Consider the following 25761-nt stretch of genomic DNA (forward strand, 5'->3'; position numbering starts at 1 on the left):
CATTATATAGATGTCAGCAGTTGTGTTACAATAGACAAGGCGCATGCACACTCCTCACCTCCTGAGATTTTCTTACCCGCTGCCAGACTCCCATCAAGTCAGTTTGCAAAGCAAACAGTCTTTGAAAAAAAACAAGTACTAAGAAGAAATGAAGTTGAGTCTAAAAACTTCTATTTTGTATGCTTTCGCTCTCTTTACATCCTTCTCTGGCTGCGCCCTTTCTGTCTCGTGACCCATGGGTGGGCATCATGTGGTTTCCATGGTAACCCGACTCCCCTTTTTAAAGAAAACAATACCCACTGTGGTACTAAGGCCATTCACTGATACAATGGAACCCACGCTATAGGGTGACAGAGTTTCTTTCAGGGCTGCTAGACATACTTGAGTCTGGGCTGTGAATTGTTACCCATTGAGCTTTTTAAAATTGCACTATTGATGCATTGCTCTCATATACTATGTATTTAAAAAATATTGACCAGTATTATTATAGCATAAGTAACTTTTGGTAATCCGCTTGAATACTTTAATAAATAGTATACAATTTTTATTACCATCTTTGACACCATAAAACGAGCACACTCAAAAATCACAATGTACTTAGAGAGGATGCACCAGGTGCAGTATATACTAAAAGTTTAAAATCTTAATCGAAATAGCTAATGATAAACAACATAGACGTGCTAACAAATAGCATCCATGTGGCAGATTGATCACACCTTAAGGCTGGTATTTGAACATACGTTTCCCTCCATAATTATTGCCACCCCTGAAAAAGATCCACGCCAGATCCACTTAGAGTGTTTGTTGCCAAAAAGCTCAATCTTGGTCTCATCTGACCAAAGCACACGGTCCCAGTTGAAGCCTGGGACCATGTGTATTTTTGTGTGAGACCAAGATTGAGCTTTTTGGCAAAAAAACACTCTAAGTGGGTCTGGCGTGCCACGAAAGATGTGCATGCTGAAAAGCACCTCATACCCACTGTGAAGTATGGGGGTGGGTCAGTGATGCAGTAGCGCTGTTTTGCTTCCAAAGGCCCTGGGAAACTTGTTGGGGTGCATGGCATAATGAATGCTTTGAAATACCAAAACATTTTAAATCAAAATCTGTTGCCCTCTGCCCGAAAGCTGAAGATGGGTTGTCACTGGGTCTTTCAGTAAGACAATGACCCTAAACATATGGCCAAATCTACACAGAAATGGTTCACCAGACACAAAATCAAGCTCCTCCCATGGCCATCTCAGTCCCCAGACCTTGTTTTGTTGGCAAAAGGGGGTTGTACAAAGTATTAACACCAGGGGTGCTAATAATTGTGACACACATTATTTGATGTCAAATAATTTTTTCTTTATGTGGGATTTTTTCCCCCAATGCATGAATGCCCTTGTATTGAAGGTTGGATTTTCCTCTTTTTTTCCATTAAGGTCCCATATTATATGAATAAAAAAAAATATTAGAAGCTAAAAAAACACATCTTTTTCAGGGGTGCCAATAATTATGGTGGGCACTGTATGTAAAGGGGAAACTGCTATGGATTAATATAATTTACATTCCTTTCAAACAGGAAAGATGATGTGATGTACAAGTTTTCTTTCTTATACGGGGTGACCATGGAAATTTGGGGTCTGTGAGAGAATTTTATTCATGCTTAAAACACAATTATTATACATCATATTTTGTATGCTTTTGTTATGCTTGCATTAGAACATTGTAGCTATGCCCAAATATGGACTGTTATGTTCCTGTTTTTCAACATGCCCTGAATGAATACAAGGGAGGACTGTGGTTTCTTATCATCGTTCTAGCCAGCCGGTGTTCAAGGTTGTAACTTGAGGTGGTTTTCCCCCATGAGAGATGTTTTTCTATAACTTGAGATGTTTTTACCAGGAGATGCTATAGTAAGCTTCGGTTTTGTTTCTATGATGTCAACCCATAAATAGAGGCATGCCCTGCATTTCTTTTTTGTCCACATGCGAAGAGGCACTTTGTGTGTGGCTCCGCGTCTGTACCCGAGAGCTCTCGTACATAAATCCTTCGAAGAAAATTAATCCATGGTTGGGGTCATATTCATTTGTCTAATTGAGCTATCGCGGTAACACTTGTCTTGGAGTTCAAAGTTGAATTTCCCTGACGGGCAAAATTAACTTTTATCTCAAGGCAAAACCGTACAGTAAAAAAAAATAAAAGATAAATACAGTAATTACTAGGGGTGGGAATCTCTGGGTATCTCACAATACGATTTGTGATACAAGGCTCCCGATAATGCTGATCCCACAATATGGGGATACAACAATTACCGATACATGGGTCAGGAAATCATTCTAATATACAACTAATTAACAGAAACACATTATTTCATCCTTCTGCTGTGAATTGTAATGAGTTTTTCACTAGTAGACGTCCAATCCGTTTGAAGTGGGGATAATGATGGCAGCGAATGTACAGCTCTATGGCTTTCAGTGGCAGTCAATGCCAGGCAATGAGTTCATATTAGGGCATTATGCATCATTTCCTGTTGATTATCTGTCACTTCCTTTTCCTCTTGGAGCATTTACAGGTCACTTCCTGTTGATTTTGAGTTACAGAATAGGAAGTGATGCAAGAATGTCCCCAAATGAATAGCAAGTGACTCAAAATCAACAGGAAGTAACCTTTAAATGCCCTAAAATGAACAGTAGGTGACCTGTAAATGCCCAAAAGACTGTCTGCGAATGCTCTGGTTTTAGTGCCATTGACGAGACTAGACGTCCAATCGAGTCAAAATGAAATGGATGTCTAGCGTCGTCAATGCCAGCCAGTGAGCTAAACTGGATACTATTCTTATTGAATATTTTGGTAGCAACCTGTCGGTTCCTTTTTTAAACAGTGACACCTTTCTAAAACAACATATCGATTGTTGGTGGGAGCATAGCCTTTTGGGCTTTTTTTATATATTGTCACATTCTTAGTCATTATGAATGTTTTGCCATTTACATATATACAGTACAGTATTACAGTAAGTGGAATAAAACCACTAGTTGAATCGAAAATTGTTTTCATTTTGCTCAGACCTCCTCTCTATGATAACGATCCGTGGCGTTCAGCATGACATGAAAATTACAGTCCATTACAACAGAACAATACATCAAACAGGACTTTCCAGTTCAGCAGTACTACAAACAAAGTGTTACAATAGTATATCATGACTACCAATAGAAGATAACTTGTTAACCCATATGTCACACCTTCCTTTCTTGGAATTAAGTAGCAGTTGATATGCTGAAATCTGATTGGTTAAGATCAACAACTCCTTTAAGTCAATTGAGATGAAGCTCTGAGTAAATGAGGAAACACAAAAACACAGTTAGACAGTGTTCAGAAAGAAATCAATACTTTCTCATCACTTAATATTGTCAACAAAACGCTTCAGTCTTATCCATATTTTTGCGTGTTAATTTGTTCACACACTCCTTCATGAAACCGCAGATGCAGTGATGTCACGCCATGTGTGGGAGCGGAAAGATTTGATGAGCATAAACTAAGCTAGGCCCTGAAGGCTTACTGGCTTTAGACCCATCTGTCCCTCGCTCTTCCTTGCTCATGTACACATGCACAGTCATGACATTTCACAACAAATGCCTCGTAATCACAAGCAAACCCTGATACGTGTACATATTCCAAGGCAATGCCTGTAGCCTGGCTGTCCTGCTCAAGCCTCACTTTGATCCAAATTAAAATATTTAATGCTCCATGGCATGTATCATGTTAACTGCAGCCAACACCCGTCTCATGTTAGATCAGCCTAAGCCTTTTAACACCAGTAGAAGCTGTAGTAGTTGTAGTAGCGGTAGTAGTAATATAGTATTATAGCATGAACAATAAAAGATCTTCACACCGCTGTTCAAATGCTGTATATAAATTACTGAAATAATGTTGTTGGATATTGATGTACATCCTATTATGAATAGGATGCAGCTGTGTTTAGTATTAAGCAATGCCATCCAAACTCATGTACAATGGGAGTCAGCAGCACACACCTCTAACTGTTTGCCTCCTATATAAAGATGCTGCCACAACCATGATTTTATGCATTTCACTAAGTTCTAGGCAGAAGACAGTCATGCAAGGGAAAATGTCCAAAGGAATAAAAAAAACTAGGCCTGTATGCAGGACTGAATGGACCCTAGCAGTTTGCTGCTACTCGGATGAACATCGCGAAAAGCGGGGGAATACAGCGACTTTTTTTTTTTTTTTAAACTGTCCTGATCAGCTGTTTGACACAGAGAATGGAAGTCTAAGTGTCCGGTTGATCTGGAAAAAAAAAAAAAAAAAAAAATCACCGTATTCCCTCATTTTCATTCCCCCACTTATCGCGATGTTTGCGTTTTTTACGAAAACCGCAAAAAACAAGGGAATACAGCGAAAAAAAATTTCACTGTATTCCCTGTATTAAAGCGGGGGAAAAGAGAGAAAATTTTTTCGCTGTATTCCCTCATTTTTCGCGGAAAAGCGGGAAATATTGTGAGGATTTTTTTACTGTATTCCCTCGTTTTTCGCAGTTTTCACTGAAAAGCAGGGAATATATTGAAGATTTTATTCACCGTATTCCCTCGTTTTTCGCGGTTTTTGTGGAAATGCGGGAGGATACAGTGAAAAAAATTCTTCACTCTACTCCCTCGATTTTTGTGGGAAAGCGGGGAATACAGTGATTTTTTTTTCGCTGTATTCCTCCATTTTTTGCGAAAATGCGAGGGAATACCGTGGAATTTTATTCGTTCCATTCCCTTGTTTTTTGCGTTTTTCGCGGAAAAGCAGGGGTATAAAGACAATTTTTTTTTTCACTGTTTTTTTTTAGCGTTTTTGGGCCAGTTCGACCAAGTGTGCCAAATTTCGTGGCTCTGTAAGCTGCTTAAGCCCATGAAAAAAATCAGCTTTCTTTTGATGGCGAACAGAGAGTCGTCATGGCAACAGACAGAGACATGTTGACATGGGACATAAAATGTAGTATTACCAAAGGTCTTGTAACTACAATGACCAAACTGAAAAGAATTGGACATGTATAAGTAAAAGAGTGACTTTCTTTTGCCACTAGTTGGCGCTGCAGAGTTTATGCAAATGACCCCTACAGGACCCTTCATGGTACGACTTTCACCAAGCACAGGAAGTTTGGTGCAGATATGTTGTATATCTGCTAAGTAATGTATGTTCAAAATTTGTGGCAAGACAAAATGGCAACGGTCATTTTCACGTTCCTGTTTTCTGTCCTCAGCTTCAACGAAACCTTAATATTTTTCATCAGGCACCTGAACACATGTCTTAAGGCTCCTCTGATGCTTATTTGAGATTAATTGATTTCTTTCCCTTGGAGGAGGAGTCTGTCTCGTAAAAAAGGCCGTAAAAGGCTGGGATGCCTTTTATACATGCCAGACATGAAAAAGACTCTACCTTGTATTAGGGAGTTATTAGTCATATACTGAATATGGCGTGTTGCCATAAAAATGGCCAACTTTGGCACCCCACCCAGGTCAGGCCCACGAATGAAAACCATACTGATAACTTAAGATCTCATATGTCTTATGAACAGTCTCACCAATTTTAAGGAGGATCCAACTAATTCCCTGGCTCCATGGTCTCAAATGTGCACCCTGTAAATCGATAAAAATTTCACATTCAATCCAAAATACCCGATTTCTTGTTGGGTTAGGAATATGGGTGCAAGAGACTTTTTGGAGCAGTTTTGCACAGCGTATAGACTCTCCAAATTTCATCACTCTTCGTTGAAAAAACCTACTAGGAGAGGTCTTTTTGAAAAATTCAAGGGGCGCCACTGAGTCATTTTGTTACATTTTTTCACAATGTTATTTTCGCAAAATTGTCGAAATTCACGCAAAGTCATGTTATGTGGAAATTTTGGTTAGTTTTCGTGCATGTTAAGGCCTCCAAATTGGCCATTCCCATTTGCCATGAAAAAAAAATAAATAAATAATCCTTTGCATTCCAATAGGGCTCTCGTGCCAGTTGGTGCTCTGGCCCTAACCAGCATAACTTTAAATAGTGCTGATCAGATTTTACAGTTCTCATTGTCTATTATAACATAAGAAAACAGGTTTTCGAATTTGAGGTGTGTAGACTTTTCCACTGAATTTGGGCAATATCCAGTTATTAAAAGAAATACTATTTAATATTTAAGTAGTATTTAGTTCCGGATAGTTGATTAAATGGGAAAAAAACACGAGCTGTCTACAGTGCATCGATCTGAAAGCATTATCAAGACAAGCAACCTCCAATTTACAATATTCGAAAATGCACGACGTAGTGTATTTGAGAGACAACAGGGCTAAAAACAAATTAGTGGTCACGAAAGGCAAGGAGGTTCCCCACAATTTAATCATCAGTAATAAGTGTCATGTGTTGGGCGGCTGTGTCTTGGTGATGGCTTTGACTGCAGCACAAAGGCATGTTTTGTTGCCTTGTTAGGGTACTTCCTGTCCCACTATCATCCACTTTGACAGTCTGGAGGCAAACAAGTAAATATGATATAGATTATGAGTGATGTTTACTTAAACAACGCATTTAATCTTGGGATATATGTGGGGGGATTTTAGTCCTAACATTAGATAAATAGTCTATATTTAAACACTCAATTTGAGCTCCTCAGTTTGTTCTGCAACTGCAAATCGAGCATGCATAAGCCGCTCTAAATCAAGTGCGCATGCGCGAGACGACGTAAGTGACGCTTGACGTCTCAAGAAATCTCTTGCATCTCCTACATCCAGGTAGCAGGGACACCGGCATTTCTTTGCACCAAGACACGCTGTCACTCACGTTTACCCTCCTTAAGAATCATATCTTCTCAACAGACGTTGAGATATTCACTCGTTGTTTTCTCGCCAGATCACAGTGACAAATCGACTATCCAAATTCATATGGAGGTAGGTGACGTTCATGATTGCAAACGTGAACTGACACGCTTTTACGAAGTTATTTCAATTTGTTTCATGGTTTTCTCACAGTGTGTATTTATGTCACAGGTAGTTTTGCCCTTCAGCTTTTGGGTAGGTTGTACCTGGATTGCACTGGCTGCTGGCGGCTAGCTCATGCTAACAATGCTAACTTAGCAAAATGAATGGGAGAGGTTGACACAGATTTCTTGAAGATGCACCTTAAGAATGTACCTCAGCTGAATGTGTGAAGATCTTGTATGTATTTCACGGAATAATAATTTGTCAGTTAATCATTGCATTTGCAGCTGCATGTTAGTAACTTGGTACAACCTTTTTAGTTGTCTAATGTCAATAAAGTGGTTGTTCAAGAAATTCGAATACAGTATTTAAACGGGCAATTATATAAGTATGGAAGCCCTAATCTTTTATTTTAGCCTTGTCAGCTGGTAAATTTGTGCATGCATTCAGTTATTTCCATAGTCTAAGAGGCGCTCTCCTGTTATTCAATTACAAGCTGACATGTTGACCCTCATGACTGCATGGTTACTTCACATTAGCCTAGTCTCCCCCTGACTTACTTTATTTACACTTGATTTGCTGTGTGAAAATTCCCTTTCTTATAAGCAAAAGCTGTTATTTAAGTACAAAAATGCTAACAGAGGTCTGAGATTGTAAGTGACTGATGTTTTTCAGCACTTGACTATTGCGTAATTGTAACTGATCTTTGGACGTGGTCTTTATCATTTCATGTGACAGCTGCTAAACCAGAGTTAAAGGATCTTTTACAGTTATGCCGCTTTAGCTTTTATCTCTTTCCCTCTCGCAAGATGCTTTGCTTTAAAATCAACTTTGTCAATTAAGATATTGTAGACCAGTGGATCGCATGAGAACTTGCATTCCTATAACGTCACAGACTTACTTGGTCTAGTTTTGAGATGTATTTGGCTCCGAGGAAGTGATGGGTTGGATGATGCTGTTTACGTAAAGTATTTTCCTCACTATAAGGTGCACCTAAAAGCTGACAATGCACCTTATAATCTAATATACTTTATATAAGGATCAATATTGGTTAATTATGGCAGGGGTCCCCAACCTTTTTTGCACCACGGACCGGTGTTATTTGGGTCTTTTTTTCACAGACCGGTGTTCTGACTATATTTGCAACCCATCAAAAATTGCAATGATGTGGTACTGCGCATGCGCGTAACTTTAAACATGGCCGCAAATGCAGCGATTCCAAAGTAAACACGACAAACTTTCTTTAAAGAAAGGAATATTAACTTATTATTTGATCATGGAAGGACATGTAGAAAAGTTCTCAGATCCACCCTACCATGTTAGCTGCACACAACAACTGCACACTGCTCTCTCACCATTAACGACTTCGTCTTGTCGTTAAGCATTAATTAAAAAGCCCGCTTCACAAAGATACGATGTTGGAAATTGTAGCAAGGTTTTCAGTGCTCTCGTAGCAATGTCAGGATGTTCCGGAATGACTTTAATCCAGAACCTCGGTAGAGTTTTGTCTCAAATGTTCGTTTAAGATCGCTGTCATTTGCGATCTCTACAAGCTGATCCTCCTGTTGCACAGACATGCTCGAATCACTCAGTTTATTCACAAACGGGTCACGAATCCACTTCGTCGCAGTTCGTGGGTCTTCGAGGTTGTAGGCTCATCACCTCGTCAGGTGCCCTTTTCGCCGTAAAAATATCTCAAAAGACATCTGTTTTTCTGTCATCTTTGCTCGTGTGGGGGCTAATTATTTCCGGGAACAAATGTGCTGCACCCGTGGCCTTGTAATGCGTTATTATCGAGGACAAGCGCCCATAGATATATTTATACACAAAACAAGATGTACTGCTAGCAGTCCAATCAATGCATTTCTATGACGACATTCTAATCTATCCTGCAGTATTATATCTAGAGTAGGCAGGGATATTGGTGTGTTAAGGGTTAATTCGGCCAGAATTCGGTCGTTAATAAATTATTATTTCTGTGCGGCCCGGTAGCAAATGCGACCGGCAGATGGGGACCCCTGAATTATGGCAAGAAATTCCCTTTAGCGCAGCTCAATCTAGTGAATACATAACGCAACCCCAACCCCTATTTCAACTACTACTACTACTACTACACCTTATAATGCAGTGCACCCTATATGAAAAACATTTTAAAAAGCCAATCATCCAAAGTGAGCCTGATACTCTGATCCGCCTTATAGTCCGGAAAATACGCTTATTACTGTGTCCAATTTGTACAGGGAAGGAAAAAGTAATCTGTTTTTTTTTTTTTTTAAGTGAATGAGTAATCATACTGCTTGTGATTATGCTTGCAAAAATAGATGAACAATGATATTATTTTTATTATTAGATTAAAAAATACATCTATGCCTAAGGTCTCCTCAATGTGTGCTAATTTCTCACTTTTTCACATTTTCTTTGCAGTGACAGTCATGGGCCACTCCGAAGAATAGACCAGTTATCACCTGTGTAGAAGAGGAACTCGCTCATACCTGTGGAGAGTCTTTCTTAGTTTTCCAAAATGGCTGAAGAGGACTATGCCACCTTTGTGGACTCAAACCAGATGGGTGATCTGGCAAAGAGCAGTGGGCCCACCAAGGTGGACTGCAAGGACCTGAGAGAGTTCAAGCAGATGGCTCGTCAGGGTTACTGGGCAAAGAATCACAAACTTCGGGCGCAAGTGTACCAACAGTTGATTAAAACCATCCCCTGTCGCACTGTGACACCAGATGCCGAAGTCTATCGAGACCTCATGGGAAGTGCGGCCACTAAGAAACCATCAACCAACATCCCTCTGCCAGACTTTGTGGATGGGAACCCCGTGCCTCACTACTGCCTAAAGTCTGATGCAGTTGCCTCCGCCCACCGCATAATCAACTGCTTGGCTGGTCAGTTTCCCGACATTTCTCACTGCCCGTCCCTCCCAGCCATCACTTCTTTGCTCCTGCACTTTAGCGCCGACGAAGCTCAGTGTTTTGAGCACGTGAGCCGCATACTTGCTTGCAACGAACCAGGAAAACGGCTCTTGGACCAGACCTTCCTGGCCTATGAGTCGGGCTGCATGACTTTCGGGGACTTGGCCATCAAGTACTGCGCCCCAGCTCATAAACTGATCGTGGCCACAGCTCAAGATGTTCTGGAAGTCTATTCGGACTGGCAGCGGTGGGTTCTGGGTGACTTGCCCTTCAGCCATATTGTCCGTGTCCTGGATGTCTACCTTGTGGAGGGCTACAAAATTCTGTACCGTGTGGCAATAGCCTTACTCAAGTTCTTCCGTAAGCACAAAGCGGGAGCCGGGGCAGGTCAGGCTGTCCAGCAGCAGGATTCCGCCAAAGTCAGGTCAGAAATTCAGGCTTTCGTCAAAGGAATTGCTTCAGTAGTCACACCTGATAAGTTGTTGGAGAAGGCCTTCTCCATCCGCCTGTTAAGCCGCAAGGAGATCACTCTGTTGCAGCTCACCAATGAGAAGTCCTTGCAACAAAAAGGCATCACTGTCAAGCAGAAGAGGTAGATTCAGTAAGAATTTATTGATAAGGAAAATTAGAGCTAATTGTGTAAAGCCTGTCAATCATATCTCAGAGCTTTGGAAAATAATTTGGATAAGAAATAACATTTTTTCCTTCTGTTAAGTATTTGGTTGTGGTGTGGGGGCAGTGTATGAGTGCAGACTTTGATGTGGACGGGTGGCACCACATCCTTCAAATGAGTTGATGTATTTGTTTTGCTTTTTCTCTCCTTTGGATGGTTTCACTTGAAACTTTGTCTCACATTCTATTTCCCCCTCTTTGTTTGTTTGTTTGTTTTTTGCTACATTCTTCCATCAATCTTCCATCTCATCTACCCTCCCTTCCACATTTGGTTCAGCTTGAGGTGGGTTCTCAGCCTTCTTCTACTCTCTACATCCATTGTTTTCCTTTCTCAGTTATTTTCCTTCATTCTAAGTTCATTAAAATTTTCATTGCAAAATATTAGGTGGGTAAAAGTTTAGCTAAGGCTTGTTGATTATACCTTTAGGAACTTGAGATAGTAGTGTTTAGAAGTCACTGCCAGCATTAGTAATGGCAATTAACCAATCCTTTGTGTTTTTTCGTCCCGTGGCATCTCCAGAAGGAACGTTCAGCTGGCACTTAACCCAGACACCTTCTCTTCGGAGATTGTCAGTGCTAAGGAGATGCGAGACATCTGGTCGTGGATCCCAGAGCGTTTTGCCTTGTGCCAACCGCAGCTCCTCTTCACCACCTCCACACATGGCTGCAGCCTTAACAGGTACACTTTTCTTTTTGTATTTAGTTTTCCAACAGTGTAACAATAGGTTCTCTTTAGTAAATTCATTCAAAATTCCTCACCCAGATTCTACGAGCATTGTGAAGGCTACGAACCCACGCTGCTCCTAATCCGAACCACAGATGGAGATGTAAGAAGTCAATTTAAAAACAATTGTCAAATATGATTAAAAATGTCAAATATGGGTAAAGATGTAGACTAGTGAATTATGCAAACACTGTTTTGTGCTCAGGTATGTGGAGCCTTCCTGTCTACTGACTGGGAAGAACGCAAGAGGGGAGGCAACAAGCTAAGCTTCTTTGGCACAGGAGAGTGCTTTGTTTTCAGGGTTAGTTCATTTTTCTTTTCATAAACACCAAAATAGATATACGTTTTAAAATGAACTTTTTTTTTTTTACCGTAATATACTAATTTTTCGCCACAGAATAGGTATTAAATGCATTCAAAATACTAATTATCAGTTAACGTCATTGCCATGCTAGCCAACGGAAGCTTTAATTCTTTGCAGTATCTCATTGTAACCAGCAGAGGATGCTGTCCACTCGTCTCACATGCTGTTGAGGCGTCATTGACATTACAGTGCTTTGCATAATGCAAGTAATATTTGTAGAGTCAGTTTACCATATTGTGATGTCAAGAAAAAAAATAACCAGTCTGCATGGTGCACTGGCAGATTTCCAGTGCTATCAATAGAAATTGGATCATGTCTCAGATGTGTTTTTGTTTTAATTATTTACTTGCCAAACCATTGTCCATCTGAGCTCGGCACATAACCAAACACAACTCTCCTTACGCATGCATGTTCAGGCACGGGCAGATTTGGAACTGCTGTAACCTGATCCGGTTGTATTTCACCGGGTTGCCACCCAACACCATAGTGGAGCGTTTGCACTTGTGTCAAAAATTGGCAGCCTTGGGATGACGTGGTACCATTTGGACAGCTGGTGTTTTGTTATTTGTTCTTCTCTTTTAGTTATGGCTTAGTGATAGGCGATTCTTGTCATTGAAATTTCCCAGAATGATATTTTAATCTACATTAGCATCTAGAATTATATCATACGGGTGTTCCAGATAAAGTGTCTGGTGAAGCCTAATTGTTTGCCTCCAGCTGAAGCCGGAGATGGAACGCTATGAGTGGGTGGTGATCCGCCACCCCGAATTAGCTTCCGCCGTCAAGAGTCAGGGTCACGACGACAGCGAGACCTCCGAGGGCCAAAACTCTGACAGCAATAGTTTGCCGCAGCCAGAGAAAGCGGCTGGCGAGCTGTCCCCCTTCCTCTCTGCCCGTCACTTCAACCTCAATTCAAGGAACACTTCCATGTTCATGGCTGGGAACTTTGACTCCATCATTGTAGGTGAGTGGCAGAAGCCAACACACTTTAATGCAGTGTTTCCTAAACATGTCTGCTTTAATTAAGAATGGGAATCACTGCTCTGATGCACCTGCAATGGGGGAATTCCTCTGAAATACTTGTCTCACAACTCTGTGTTTCCCAATCAGGTGGCGGTGAAGGCAATGCGCTGTACATCGACTCGGAGCTCAACCACGGGCGCACGGGCTGCTGCACAACATTCGACAACCCGCCACTGTGCGCTGAAAGCTTCCAAGTGGCGCTGCTCGAGTCCTGGGGCTTTCAAGATGCCATGGCCACATAATTCTGTATTTTATACAAAAGCATGAAGCACATACACCACTCACAAAATGTTTAGGATATTCGGTTTGCGAAGGGAAGTTTCAGGATGAAGCTAAAACGCACTGTAACCTTTACAGGTGAACTTAGTTGACTAAACTAATGAACATACGTCCAATTGTTGCTTTTTCAATAAATTTCGTACATCTTGCTAAATGTCAAAATTCACAAAAGGTGTTGGTCCAAAACTATGTTCAATTAAAATTGATATTTCACTATTGAGATGGGAAGTGTCCCCCCGATTTTAGCGTTATGACCTGGAAAAGTCACGAAATTTCAAGTTTTGGGTGAAAATATGTAACTGAACCCATCCTTTCATATCATCCATGTTTGTATTTAATAACCTCTTTTCATCATGTAGAAAAATGTACATTTTTCAGTTCTATGTTTATTTGATTGTATGAAAGTGTTCATAATTAAAAATGTAATTTTACATATCTTGTAAACTGGTGGACTGATGCAGGCTGAGTGGGAGGAATTCAATTTGTTAATCGAAATGTAAATGTGGTTTTATATGTAGCTGTTTATCCCTAGAATGCCAAATTCACAAAAAAAGTGCAGTCCTCAAAAACATATCAGTGACCAGATTTGGTCATGATAGTGTGGTTTTCTCTGAAGTATGTGCAGCTATGCAGTGTTTTAATGTTGGTTAAGTAGGATTCATGTGTATTAATAATAAGTGGATTTGTTCAGCCTGGTGAAGTTTGGGTCATGTGGGAGCTCTAACTGAATTAATGTGATTTTTGCTTGTGTCTGATTTTTTTTTCCAGTGTTGCCATTTTGCACTGTTGACATGCCAAAGCTGCCAAATGAGTGGTAGCTAAACAAGCCATTTTATTTGTCAATGTGAGAAATGTTTATTTGGTTTAAAGCTGTTGTGACTGTCTTGTGCTTACCATTTGGGGTTTCCGTCCTTTAGTAATAGTAACAAAAGTCCATAATTCTGTAGTGTTGCCGCTCTTATACAAACTTTTGATATTTGGATTGATGTCTTATGAATTCACAGGTGTAATACATGTGATAATACAGTATTATGATTTAATCGCCTGTCTTCATTTGTCCGTTTTTTCTCAACCCACTTAAGCATGCCAGATGCCTTACTATGTCATCTAACCTTGAATCTAACCCTCTAATCTCATTTTGTGGTTTTTACTCCTTCCACTAACAACCCACCTGATTGGGTACGACTGCAGTTTCATTTCCTTTGACATCAGAGGTTATCATTCTTGCATTCAGATCAATTACTATATAATTTAATTGTTATATTTTAATAGACTTTTTGGTGAATAAAATAGACCTGTGGGCACATGAGAAAATTACTCACATATGCCCCTTTTTTGTCTTTGAGGAAGTTTCTGACTGAATGACCTGACTGGAAATTTTTACACAGACATTCAGAGCTATTTGCAATATACAGTTAATGCAAAATAGTTTTTGTGCCCTTTGATTAAAAGTACTGTACTGCCCTTTTTGAAGGGAAAAAAAAAACTATTTTGCGTCTATTAAACATTACCCATTGTTTCATGAGACTGTGTATCAATTGGGGTGACAGAGCATCTATATAAGACATGTCCAAAGTCCGGCCCAGGGGCCAAATGCGGCCTGTGGTCAAATTTCATCCGGCCCCCAGCCTCTGTCATAAAATCAATAATGTCTGCCCCGCACACAGACTTAATAAATTGGTCAGCAGTACTGCGACCAGCATATGAAGTAGCTTATACACGAAAATGCTGCTCCTCATCTACCCACTAAAAGGCAGAAGCACTTTAACCCTTTATTGCCAAATGTATCACATTTGATACACCTAAAATTTAATGATTTTGAGACTAATTTAGAATTTTGACATTTCTTTTTGGGGAAAAAAAAAGTGATGGATGCAAGAGAAAAAAAAACATTATTTAGCATGGGTTATAGATATTAGAGCGCTTATCACACATATTCATTTTGACTTTTCTTTTTACAAATTTGAAAAAAAGGTTTCATTAGGACCTTATTTTTCAAATTTTGGGATTCTCTGATAATTGCTTCATGTTGCAGGTATTTAAGGGCTAAGCAACATAACCCTTGTGACCCATTACTTCCATTTCTAAAATAGCGAAAACCAACAAAAAAAAGAAAATTGACTGTGACGGCCGACGCTTCAAGGATAGGTGGGAATTGGACTCTTTCTTCACTTAAATACGCAACAACTGTGTCTACCTCATTTGCAAAGAGACAGTCGCTGTTTTTAAAGATTTCAATGTTAGGCGATATTACCAAACAAGACTATCTGACATGTACGACAAGATTACAGGGAAGATACGCAGCGAGAAATTGAAGCAACTTGAAGCTAGTTTGATTTCACAGCAGTTTTATTTCGCAAATTCCCAAGAGTCGATGAGAACGCCACAAATGCTAGTTGCAAGATTGTTGAAATTCATTCATTCATTCATTTTCCATGCCGCTTATTCCTCACGAGGGTCACGGAGGTGCTGGAGCCTATCCCAGCTAACTACGGGCAGTAGGCAGGGGACACCCTGAACTGGTTGCCAGCCAATCGCAGGGCACAAGGAGACATACAACCATTCACCCACACACTCATACCTACGGACAATTTAGAGTGTTCAATCAGCCTACCATGCATGTTTTTGGGATGTGGGAGGAAACCGGAGTCCCCGGAGGAAACCCACGCAGGCACGGGGAGAACATGCAAACTCCACACAGGAAGGCCGAAGCCCGGGATTGAACCCTTGATCTCAGAACTGTGAGGCAGACATGCTAACCACTCAGCCACCGTGCCGCCTATTGTTGAAATTATTCATTTAAAAAAATAATAGAGCAAATGTGCCACACTGAATGGCTTGCTAAAATTTGCTTAAATATATTGTTCTACGTAAAGGACGTCAGCCAAGGTCGGCCCCCCACATTTTTACCACACCAATCTGGCCCCTTTGCAAAAAGTTTGGACACCCCTGATCTATATTGTAAATCATTATTAAAAAGCCAATTCATTGCAGTGGACGTGGTAATGTAATGCATCCTGTGAGATGTAATATCTGTGATGGCAAAGTGGCGTAGTAGCTCCCTCTTTACGATAAGTGCAGTTGACTCCTGCCTGCCAAAGCTGCGCTGTTCATTGAGGATTCTGCTAATCACACATGCCCGTCTATATTTAGCCTGCTGCCTTGGGTGTAGGTCTGGCGCATCTCTTGAAAACCATGCTTTCAAGCCCCTGCATTAAGATGCTTATGTCTTAACCCTATACAGGGCTCTCCACCAGCACCTCTTCTAAATAAACAAGAGATTTAAAAAGCAGAGGACTGGAGACAATCTGAAATCTTCCAGTCATGTGAGCAAGGAAAAAACCCATGTTGCATTTGGAGTAGCACTGCGACCTCATCATGCCCTTGTGAGAATTTGTCACATTTCCCCTTTACAGAGACTCTCAGTAAGGACAGTAGTACTAGAAATGTCAGCTTCTCTGTTCAGCTGGTTATCGTAACACAACATTGTGATCAAAATGTGATCTTGATAGTGGCTGAAGAATCCACTTTAGAAAGGAGGCCTATTATGTTGGTGTAGAAATGGCATCACGTGTATAGGGGCTTTACTGTGACAGCAAGGGGTGGGGGTGCTTCTCTTGTGCTGACTGGGCCGCAGAGGAGGAAGGATGGAGGAGGCACATAGGGAATGCACAAGCCATGTCTGACGCACACATTAGCTCCCCATCCCCACTTTGTGTCTGGAGGAGAGGGGAATTCTCAGCAGCCACCCTCTCTCATCCCCTCTGCTGCCTCAAATTCTCTCACCCTCAGACCCGCGTCACATCATGTCACAGCTCACCGCAAAGCCCACTGCTGCCTTGTAGAGGCATGGTGCAAAACGCAGGGATGTGTGAACACATGCGAGTAGTAGTGATGCGGTTATTCTCCTATTGAGCAGACGTTTCTCCAAAGTATTTGAACAGTGGTCGAGATAAGAGTGATCCTAAATGCAGGTTGTTAAGATGCAAACAGTTGAGTCGGATTAAGGGCATTTTCATTCATTTCAAATGGCAAAAGATGATTTGAGATACAGGTGTATTGAGTAACAAGCATTGTCAATTGAATAATTCTACTTGTATCTCAAGGTATCACTGTATTTCATATCTAAGCGCTGGTGTTTGGTGAAGCACTGGTATCAACTTTACAGCAGACAGGTTTTGTTTCTACTGTGGCGATGTGAAAGGCCTTCTGTCTCTATCTGTCTCCACTGTGATTTACTGGCGACCATGCAGTGTTAAATGATTCCTGTTTACTAATCCAGCATGTGCTGGTTTCGGTACCAGCAAAACCAGTACCTGTACCAAAACATAAAAAATCTAGCACAACCTTGCTGGATTTGTGTGTGTGTGTGTGTGTGTGTTGGCACTGGTCTTGCTGGTACAGAAACCAGCATAAAGTTGATTTCTTAGCAGGGACATGCCAATCAAAGAATTTATTCATTGAACCCTGCAGACAATACAGAGTTTTTAATGTTTATTTCTAAAGTACTGTTATTATTATTGTATGCTTAAAAACACGGAAAACTAAGACTGTAAGGAAATTCATATGTAGCTAATAGGCCAATAAAGAATCATGCTGCTTCCCTGAAACAGTCAATGTCCATCAGAAGGAAGCCTGCAGCGGACTGTACCAAATCGACCCCTACATAGGGGTGACCTTCAAGAATGGAGCGTCATTATACTTAAGAGTACAATTAAGGTTCAGTTGAACTAATTCTTCAACGGCGTTTAGTCGTAAAAATAGACAGATTTTTTTAGTAAATGTTGGCTAAACGTGACCGTAAAATTCTTGACTTGATAGCTTCTGGGCTGGTCAGGTGATATTTTCCGCTTCGCCATTTTGTGCCTCTGCGCCGGGTATTTATCTCAAGAGTCGTGACTGAGTTGCTTACACCGCTGACTGCGAGTTTAGGTAGACACATCTTCCCCCTTCGTCATCCGCCTCCTCCAACCCAAGCTTGTGGGCCTTCACCTGGGTTTCCCTTTTCGCAGTCGACGTCGTCGCCTCCTCATTTTTTAGTAGCTTTTTGTTTATATATCGCGTGGAACGATGTCGGCCGAAGCTCCAGAATACTCCCCGTTCTTCGCTGTGATGGGAGCCTCTGCAGCAATGGTTTTTAGCGGTAACTACTACTCAATCTTTTTTCCTTTAATAATGTCCGGTTTTATTATTTTTGTTGTATACAAAATGGCGACGCTTGTGTAATTTAATGTCATTTACGCCAATAGCCACGAGCAAGTTCTTAGGAAATGACAATCATTACATTGAAGCTAGCTTGCAAATAGCATTGTCAGTTACCTAATTCGTGTAAGAGCACGTACTTTCATGGTCTTATCGCTTCTAATCACATTTATTACATACTCCAACACGTTAGACACATAAGCTAAGAGTGCTAAAGCTAACATATGACGTTCACATAAGTTAGTCAACGCTTGCCAGACAGATTGACAGTGCAGTAATAAAATAAACATATACAGCATAAATAAACACTCGTATTACTATTGAGACAGTACAACCAACAAAGTATCTGCTCAAGATGACTAGTCACGAAGGCCACAAAGACTGACCACAATTTCACGTGTTGGTTTATAATGATCATCAGCAATTTATGACATTTCTATTGTTTTAGACATAGTTACTTGTTCTGAATACTCAACCAAAAAATGATTATTTGAGCCTCTACTGTAGCACACTATTTTGGGTTGAGCACTACATCTTTGTAACATAGTTGTAAATTAAGCATGCAGATCTGCGGTGTAATTGTTGGGTGTGTGTCAGTCCAGCTAATCCATTGAATAATGTTTATTAGAATGACTCATTGTTGAACTAATTTTTTAAATACAATCTAGTCAATAAAGGCATAGTTTTCTATCTTTCTGGAGCCAATCTGAACACAGGATATTTCCTGGACAAATGATCTAAGTAATAACTACTAATGTATGTACTGTAACTGCAGCCATTTCGTTAGCAAACACTTGGGAAGTGAGTTTAGAGGGGTAACTTCCTTATTGCTTAACAGAATGATACCAAGTCACATGACAATCACATGAGCCTTCTGACTCTAGCCCTGACCATCTGACTGGTGTGAAATGTCGACTTAAAGACATACCTTGGCGCTATGTCAGTTTGATTTTTATAAATTGCACTTAATAATGACTTCAATGAACATTCTTGAGTATTAGTAGGGAGAATTTGAGACCTACAGGTGTTTTGGCGCTGTATTTGATAGGTTGTTTAAATCCCTTTGGTCCTTTTTTGTAAATATAGATACAACACAAGGCTTCATGGTGCTTAGGAACAATTGTTAAACCTAGTTTCTGAGCTCAATAAAAAGAATCAGCAGCAGAGATGTGACAGCTGGGGAATTAGCATCCTGGGAGTCATGGTGTGGGGGTTTCAAGCTCTCGCTAAGGAAGTAGGGAATGTTAATGTCAACGTGGGTGTTTTTAAGAATTCAAGGTTCCTATGGTGGTATCAGCTCAGGTGCACTATATTAATTTTACAATTCATCTCGCTTTTTATCTGCTTGTAAGTGCTGCGAGTACTCATGATTCTTGCACACAGGTCACACTTTCCAGGCATCTATGGCAATCGGTATTTGTGTTCTTACCTCGATTGGAAAATAAATGTTTTAAAATCTGTTTTTGTATATTTTTGTAGTGGGGGGGACTCTGGCTGTCTTACTGTTTTTCAAGCAGACGTCACTAAATCAATTCGATACAACATCTAGCCAAGGTTCTGGGATGAGAAGAAAAATTCATAGACATCCATCAAATTGGGCGAGTGAATTAGTAAGGTGACATTTAATCAATCTGGCTAACAAATACTTTTTGAAATATTTCAAAATGCTTTAAAACAAAAAAAAAAAGGAAGTGTAAAATTGTTCACCACACAGATTGAGTTGAATGTGACGTCGCAATACGACTCCTCACATTAAATGCTGTGAGAATTTGATTGGTTTTAACTCCTTTTTTCATGCTTAATGTTGTGTTGAGCAGCAGAACACACGACTCTACACAACAGCCGAAACGAGAGTCATCGTTGTCTGTCTTTACTCAACAACGTATATATCTTAAAAACGGTAACAACTCTACAAAGCAGTTTTGCCATGTACAATATTTTTTATGCACATGGATCATACAGTATGCTTCAAATGGCTCTGTTCTTGTGATGTAAGACATGACTCATACTGTAAATGTTGCACCCTCATCATTGTGTTGCCTGCTTATTGTTACATAAAAGCCAGAAGATTTTTACTAGTGATCCTGATATTGGAGCAGTCTTTCCTTGTCTCCTTCCTATCCGGAACAGTGTAATCTACTACACCAGAGCATTTTGCATACAAAATCGTTTGTAGATGCAGGCACCTCCTATGCTCTGACATCACAAGACGTCACGGAAGGTTCCCATTAAGCAAATTATCGGTGGGGAAGAAAAAAAATATGAAAGCTCTTAGTCTTAGGTCTGTGGGGATTAGGATTAAAATCTAGGGGTTGTAGGTACATTACGCTCCAGCTGCAGGAGCCGCCACACATGACACATTTCATAGATGGAATTTGATGCTGTACTGTGCTGCAGAGGAAACGACACATTTCATGGTTGGATTTGAATTCTGTAGTGTGCTGCTGAGGAGGATACACCTGACATGAGTGTGTAAATGAATCGGTTCCATATTATCAACAAGAGGCATGCAAAATTTTCGATTCTTAGATTATTTGCAATTTGGCCGTGGAAGATTCGAGAACGATTCACAAACATCCAAATTCCGATTATTGAATTATACCAGGTAAAGCGGAAATAAAACACAGCGCGGTCTTCAGGACGCAATGAGGAACGGACCGAGAGTAAATATCATGTTCAACTCATGCCGCTAGATAAAAAAAAATAATAATAATAATACCTGACTGCGGCCGTCAGCCACTACAAACATACGGCTATGCTAGATATCACATATATCTAGAACTAGATGTGAAATGACAGACGACGGCCGTATTAGATCATATACCAAGAACTAGACGCGAAATGACACTTTCTTGCGCTAGTAAACAGGCGCCATTTTAAAGCAGTAGACTTCTCTAGAAGGCTCTGTTGTAGCGAACCGAATTACTTTTTATCTTAAAAAAAAAAAAAAAAAAAAAAACAAATCCAAAATCCTTACTTGAATCTATCTTTAAATGATGAGACAGTTTTAAAACTTTCACGTCGAAAGTAGACAGAAGGGAAATTATGGAATAACGGGAGCAATTTTAACAACTTTAACGGTTGATTCACAACATTAAATTAATTGAATGTAGTTTAAAGCTGTCAATACAGAAGGGGGACTTGAGCATTTTATTTACTGTTTTTAACGGTTAACTTGATACTGAAATAGTAGTTTGTTTAGCCTGAGAGGATTTTTGAACAATTTTGATAATAGTGTACAAAAAAATTAAAAGCGGGGGGGTTTGTGGTGTATTCAATAATCGATTAATAATCGAATCGGAGCCTCTGAATCGTAATCGAATCGTTAGGTGCCCAAAGATTCCCACCTCTATTACCAACTCTTAATTCAAGACATACGTGAACAACCTTTGAAATACTATTTGAAATAAACAGGAACATCAAAATTTCATTTGCCAGACATGTTTTCCTCTACCTGTAGTGCTTAGTTTTGCTTCTCAACAAAGATTTAACGACCGACCACATCAGTCATATAACTTGCGGGCTGTGGTTTGCCACTGTGTGCACATTTAAGTGATTGGCCCATGTCTACTTCCATTTCCCAGAAAGCCTCATGCCTCATTACGTGGCACAGCACCTTTCACTCACACAAGCTTTCAACACATGGCTGGTGGAAAGTAAACCGACAGCATCCCAAAGATGTCTCTTGAGGCCTTTTAGATGCTGTTAAGAGTTCTGAGGAGAACTTGGTGCACACTAGCATGCCTTCTGATCACAAGCCAAGTAAACAATGCATGTGTTGATTCATAGAAAGCTCCACTTGGTTAAAGAAGTTTGAAAACGTTATGTTTAACGTTGATACAGCATTGTGAGTTGGACCTAGCACTTATGGCGACCAGCACTTCTTTCACTGTTTTTTTGTCGGGGGATGCTCATGCTTGATAACTGTCAGGGGAAAATATTAAATCTTAAGTCAACAAGACAGAATGAGCACTTTTAGAAGGAGGAGACGGTGAAAATATTATCGGATGGCTGCTTTCGAAGAAGTGTCTGCCTTTTTTCCCCTGGGTGGGGTCACACATAAACAGATGAACAGGCAGTTATCACCTTCCTCATGTAAGTGGCACCACTGACCACAAACATCTTGATTTGTCTCACAGCAAAGTGATACGTCAATAACGGTGAGGAAATGAGTGGTGGAAACCAAAGTCTTCCTTATCCCTAAACTTACAAAAGATTGTTAAAGGTTTGAAGGAACCTGCATTTCATAAGTGTAGAGCAATGTATTTTTTCAATATAAAAAAACAATCTTCAATATGCATGAGCTAAAACAATTTTGCAAAGAAAATTCCACCTCAGTGATGGCTAAGACTCATCAGTTATTGCAAATGCTTGATTTTATTTATTTCTTCCAAGGGGGGCAGAACCATTTGACCGTTTCAGGGGCCGCAATTATGTTTTCCTTGCTGTATTAAAATATTGGCTTCTGTTCAGACAGCTCAATCTTGAAAGTATGATAAACCATTTGAGGAAAGGAGTCAGAAACCGAATGTTACGATTTGAATGAATGCAGAATTTCCCTGAAGTCAGCATCTTTGAGTTTTAGGAGGAACTGAATGTGTTATTGTCATATCTGTGTTTTTCCCCATAGTATGTCTAGGTTCAGAGTTTCTGTAAAACTAACCAATCTGGTTTCGTGTTCTCTTTCGCCAGCTTTGGGGGCGGCCTACGGCACGGCCAAGAGTGGCACGGGCATCGCCGCCATGTCTGTGATGAGGCCAGAGCTCATCATGAAGTCCATCATCCCCGTGGTCATGGCGGGTATCATCGCTATCTATGGCCTCGTTGTAGCAGTGCTGATTGCCAACAATATTACAGAGAGGGTCAGCCTCTACAAGTGAGTTTAGATCCCACACACTCACTTAGCATACTTTGTCGGTCGTAGTGTTTTACAGTTCTTCACTTCATGTCATTCAGCGGTAGAAAAGATTTGGCATGTTCCGGTGTTCTGCCAAAATTTGCTACATCGGTAGACGTCCTACAAGAAGCAAATTTGACACCCAAAGTTCTACCGTGCGCTCCTTACTTGTTTTTCGATGCATACAGGCAGAACGTACTAAAAAAAAAATGCCTTAAGAAAATACTTAAATGTAGTTATATCAAATAACAACAGTTTAAATACGCTACGTGACTGGTCAATTGCTTAAAAGCTACCACAAAAAAACTACAATGGTTACAAGTATGAGAGGGTAATACATGCAAAAAGTATTTTTGAGGCAATGAAAAGGATATTAAAAAAAAAAAAAAAAAAGTGAATACTCGCCGCTTTTAACAGATGTGTGTATGCGTGCAGATGCTTGCGCAAGCGCGCTGAGCATTGTGTACCGCGGAATGAATTTCCAAACACCGGGTCATTAGTAACGACTAGTTGGTGGAATGTTTTCTAAATTAAAATTTCGATTCATCAATTTATTAAGCAACCATTCAATCAAATCGATTGAACCGCAAAACATTAATCACGGTTGTCATCTTTAAGACATGCTGTTTTGTTAAAAAGGTTTTAAATATTTTAGCAAATTTATTAAAAATATTTATTACTTTGGGTTAAATGAAATTGAATGTGTTAAGCGTGTACATAATATCATATTAAATCTATCGAAGACACTTGAAATCGTATCATGACATGCTTTTTAAAATTCACAAATATTATATGGTTGTCCAAAAATTCAACATTGTATCCTCATGAAATTGGTGATTTACACTTATAAGTCACAGATATTATACCAGGAGGATGGTCATTGTTTATTAAGGAAAAAAAAAAAAAAACACATTTTCTAAAAATCTATGTTTGATGCATCCTTACTTGTGTTAAGGTTCTAATGATTTTTTTTCTAAGCCACATTAACTAAGGAATTTGAAAACATTAGGTAAAGTAGGTAAAGTCTACTGATTTGAACATAATGTGGTGACAGACTTTTTGTCCCCCATATTAAAGGAGCTTCCTCCACCTGGGAGCCGGTCTGAGCGTGGGCCTGAGCGGGCTGGCAGCCGGCTTCGCCATCGGCATAGTGGGCGACGCGGGCGTGAGGGGTACGGCTCAGCAGCCACGGCTTTTCGTGGGAATGATCCTCATCTTGATTTTCGCTGAGGTCCTGGGTCTCTACGGGCTCATCGTCGCCCTCATTCTGTCCACGAAATAAACCAAGCGCCGCAGCACATCGCCACTACAAGATCAGTCCTCCGTGTCGCTGCTGAAGGAGTGTAAATTGTGTGAGTGTGTGCGTGCGCCTACCCGTGTGCACTTGAGGGGGTATTTGTAAAATTTTCTGAAACACAAAGTGGAAAAAGATATCTAAAAAAACAAAGGATGAAAATGGCTCCGTGATAGGATCCCGTCTTAAAAATGTGTACAAATCTGATAGTCTACTTGTAAATGCGCAATGTAGTGATTCGTCCGTCGTGTGTGTGTGTGTGTGTGCACGCGCGCGTGTGCGTGCGTGTGTTTCAAAGCAATTGTATGATAAAGATTCTTCCCCCCTCACTTATTTGGGGACTGGAGCCATGGTCTTTGAAGAGTTGACCAAAGGGCAGCACATCTTTTTTTCTGTTGTGGGATTGCATTAATCTTGAGGATCTATTTGTAAAATGGACTTTTTTTTTTTCCCCTCCTCTCCGCTGATTTTATTTATAAGAAAATTGTCCATTAAATTCTTGAAATGTATCAAGTCTTTAAACTTCCCAGGATATACAATATATATTTACACATATACAGACATAGATATCTCTAGATAGGGTTAATTGTGCTAAGTGGTTGGAATTCTTCTGGATGTAATTGTTGGTTTCATCATTGACTCTCTGTCGGGCCGAGAGTTGTCATGTGTAGCTGTATACGAATCATGACAGCAAACATTCTCAGTGTTTTCCTGTAGTACTGCTGTTTGCATTAAAGGTGTGCGTTTATGCCCAGTGTCGGGTCTACAAAACGCTCCTATCTGCTCTTCGTCGCCCCATCATCTGTGGCTGTACCTTATTTCCTCACATTCCATCTGTTAAAATCCTGCATGTGTTGTGTTTTGTTACGGTTGGATTATGAAACTGAAGGGTTTCAAAAGACGTATTCCAGCTCAAACCTGTACTGCCCTGTTTATCATAAAAAAACAAACAAAAAAAAACCGGGTTATCTCCTTTTGTGTCTATCTTTGGATATTCTAGCATTACAGAAATGGTTTTACTTAGATTTTTTTGTATTTTGGTTTAAGGATTTTTGTATATTTTATCACTAGTGTCTGACAGAGCCTTTTAAACAAAATTGGAAAGGAGCCTTGATTTTGACCCTTTATTTCCCTTGTAACCTAAAAAAAAATGTCCACTATGGTTCTGAGTGGTACATTTGCTATAGGTAGACTGAAATGAATCATTTATATGAGGAAAAAGTGCAATTCATTTTACATCTAGTTCTTCAAATGTTTGGCCTGGAGTACGTTTCCTGAATCTCTTTTCAATGCGATTACTGACACGTCAATCTCACAACTCTGTACGTATTACCACTGCTATTATCCTAATGTGTCGACGTGAATGTTTCCGCAAGCAAATTAAAGATTCCAACTTAGATTTGGGTGGCTTTCCAAAAACTGCAATTATTTTCCCCTTAACCAATGTTCAACT

General features: G+C 40.1%; 2 protein-coding genes across 3 annotated transcripts; both read left to right on the forward strand.

Moving 5' to 3' along the window:
• Positions 1-6632: 6632 nt before the first annotated feature.
• On the forward strand, positions 6633-14066 carry tbc1d24 (TBC1 domain family, member 24). Of its 2 annotated transcripts, XM_057826221.1 has the most exons (8): positions 6633-6752; positions 6871-6908; positions 9363-10445; positions 11046-11204; positions 11289-11352; positions 11455-11550; positions 12331-12577; positions 12724-14066. In XM_057826221.1, the coding sequence occupies exons 3-8, from the start codon at positions 9460-9462 to the stop codon at positions 12876-12878; spliced, it is 1707 nt and encodes a 568-aa protein (XP_057682204.1). In that variant the 5' UTR covers positions 6633-6752; positions 6871-6908; positions 9363-9459; the 3' UTR covers positions 12879-14066. The 2 variants fall into 2 exon arrangements, with proteins under 2 accessions (XP_057682204.1, XP_057682205.1); XM_057826222.1 differs by lacking the exon at positions 6871-6908 and having other exon boundaries at positions 6644-6752.
• A 3678-nt stretch (positions 14067-17744) lies between these two features.
• atp6v0cb (ATPase H+ transporting V0 subunit cb) lies at positions 17745-25727 on the forward strand. The gene is made up of 3 exons (XM_057826435.1): positions 17745-18058; positions 22810-22993; positions 24092-25727. The coding sequence occupies exons 1-3, from the start codon at positions 17986-17988 to the stop codon at positions 24294-24296; spliced, it is 462 nt and encodes a 153-aa protein (XP_057682418.1). The 5' UTR covers positions 17745-17985; the 3' UTR covers positions 24297-25727.
• Positions 25728-25761: the final 34 nt, after the last annotated feature.

This window comes from Corythoichthys intestinalis, chromosome 21 (genome assembly GCF_030265065.1).
Source record: "Corythoichthys intestinalis isolate RoL2023-P3 chromosome 21, ASM3026506v1, whole genome shotgun sequence".
NCBI classification, from domain to species: domain Eukaryota; kingdom Metazoa; phylum Chordata; class Actinopteri; order Syngnathiformes; family Syngnathidae; genus Corythoichthys; species Corythoichthys intestinalis.

Excerpts from the sequence above, each read along its gene's own strand:
- atp6v0cb (XM_057826435.1), top strand. The coding sequence starts at position 17,986 with ATGTCGGCCGAAGCTCCAGAATACTCCCCGTTCTTCGCTGTGATGGGA. Across the intron at positions 18,059-22,809 it reads TGCAGCAATGGTTTTTAGCG|CTTTGGGGGCGGCCTACGGC; the intron begins GTAACTACTACT and ends CTCTTTCGCCAG. Across the intron at positions 22,994-24,091 it reads GAGAGGGTCAGCCTCTACAA|GAGCTTCCTCCACCTGGGAG; the intron begins GTGAGTTTAGAT and ends CCCATATTAAAG.
- tbc1d24 (XM_057826221.1), top strand. The coding sequence starts at position 9,460 with ATGGCTGAAGAGGACTATGCCACCTTTGTGGACTCAAACCAGATGGGT. Across the intron at positions 11,551-12,330 it reads GAGAGTGCTTTGTTTTCAGG|CTGAAGCCGGAGATGGAACG; the intron begins GTTAGTTCATTT and ends GTTTGCCTCCAG. Across the intron at positions 12,578-12,723 it reads CTTTGACTCCATCATTGTAG|GTGGCGGTGAAGGCAATGCG; the intron begins GTGAGTGGCAGA and ends TTTCCCAATCAG.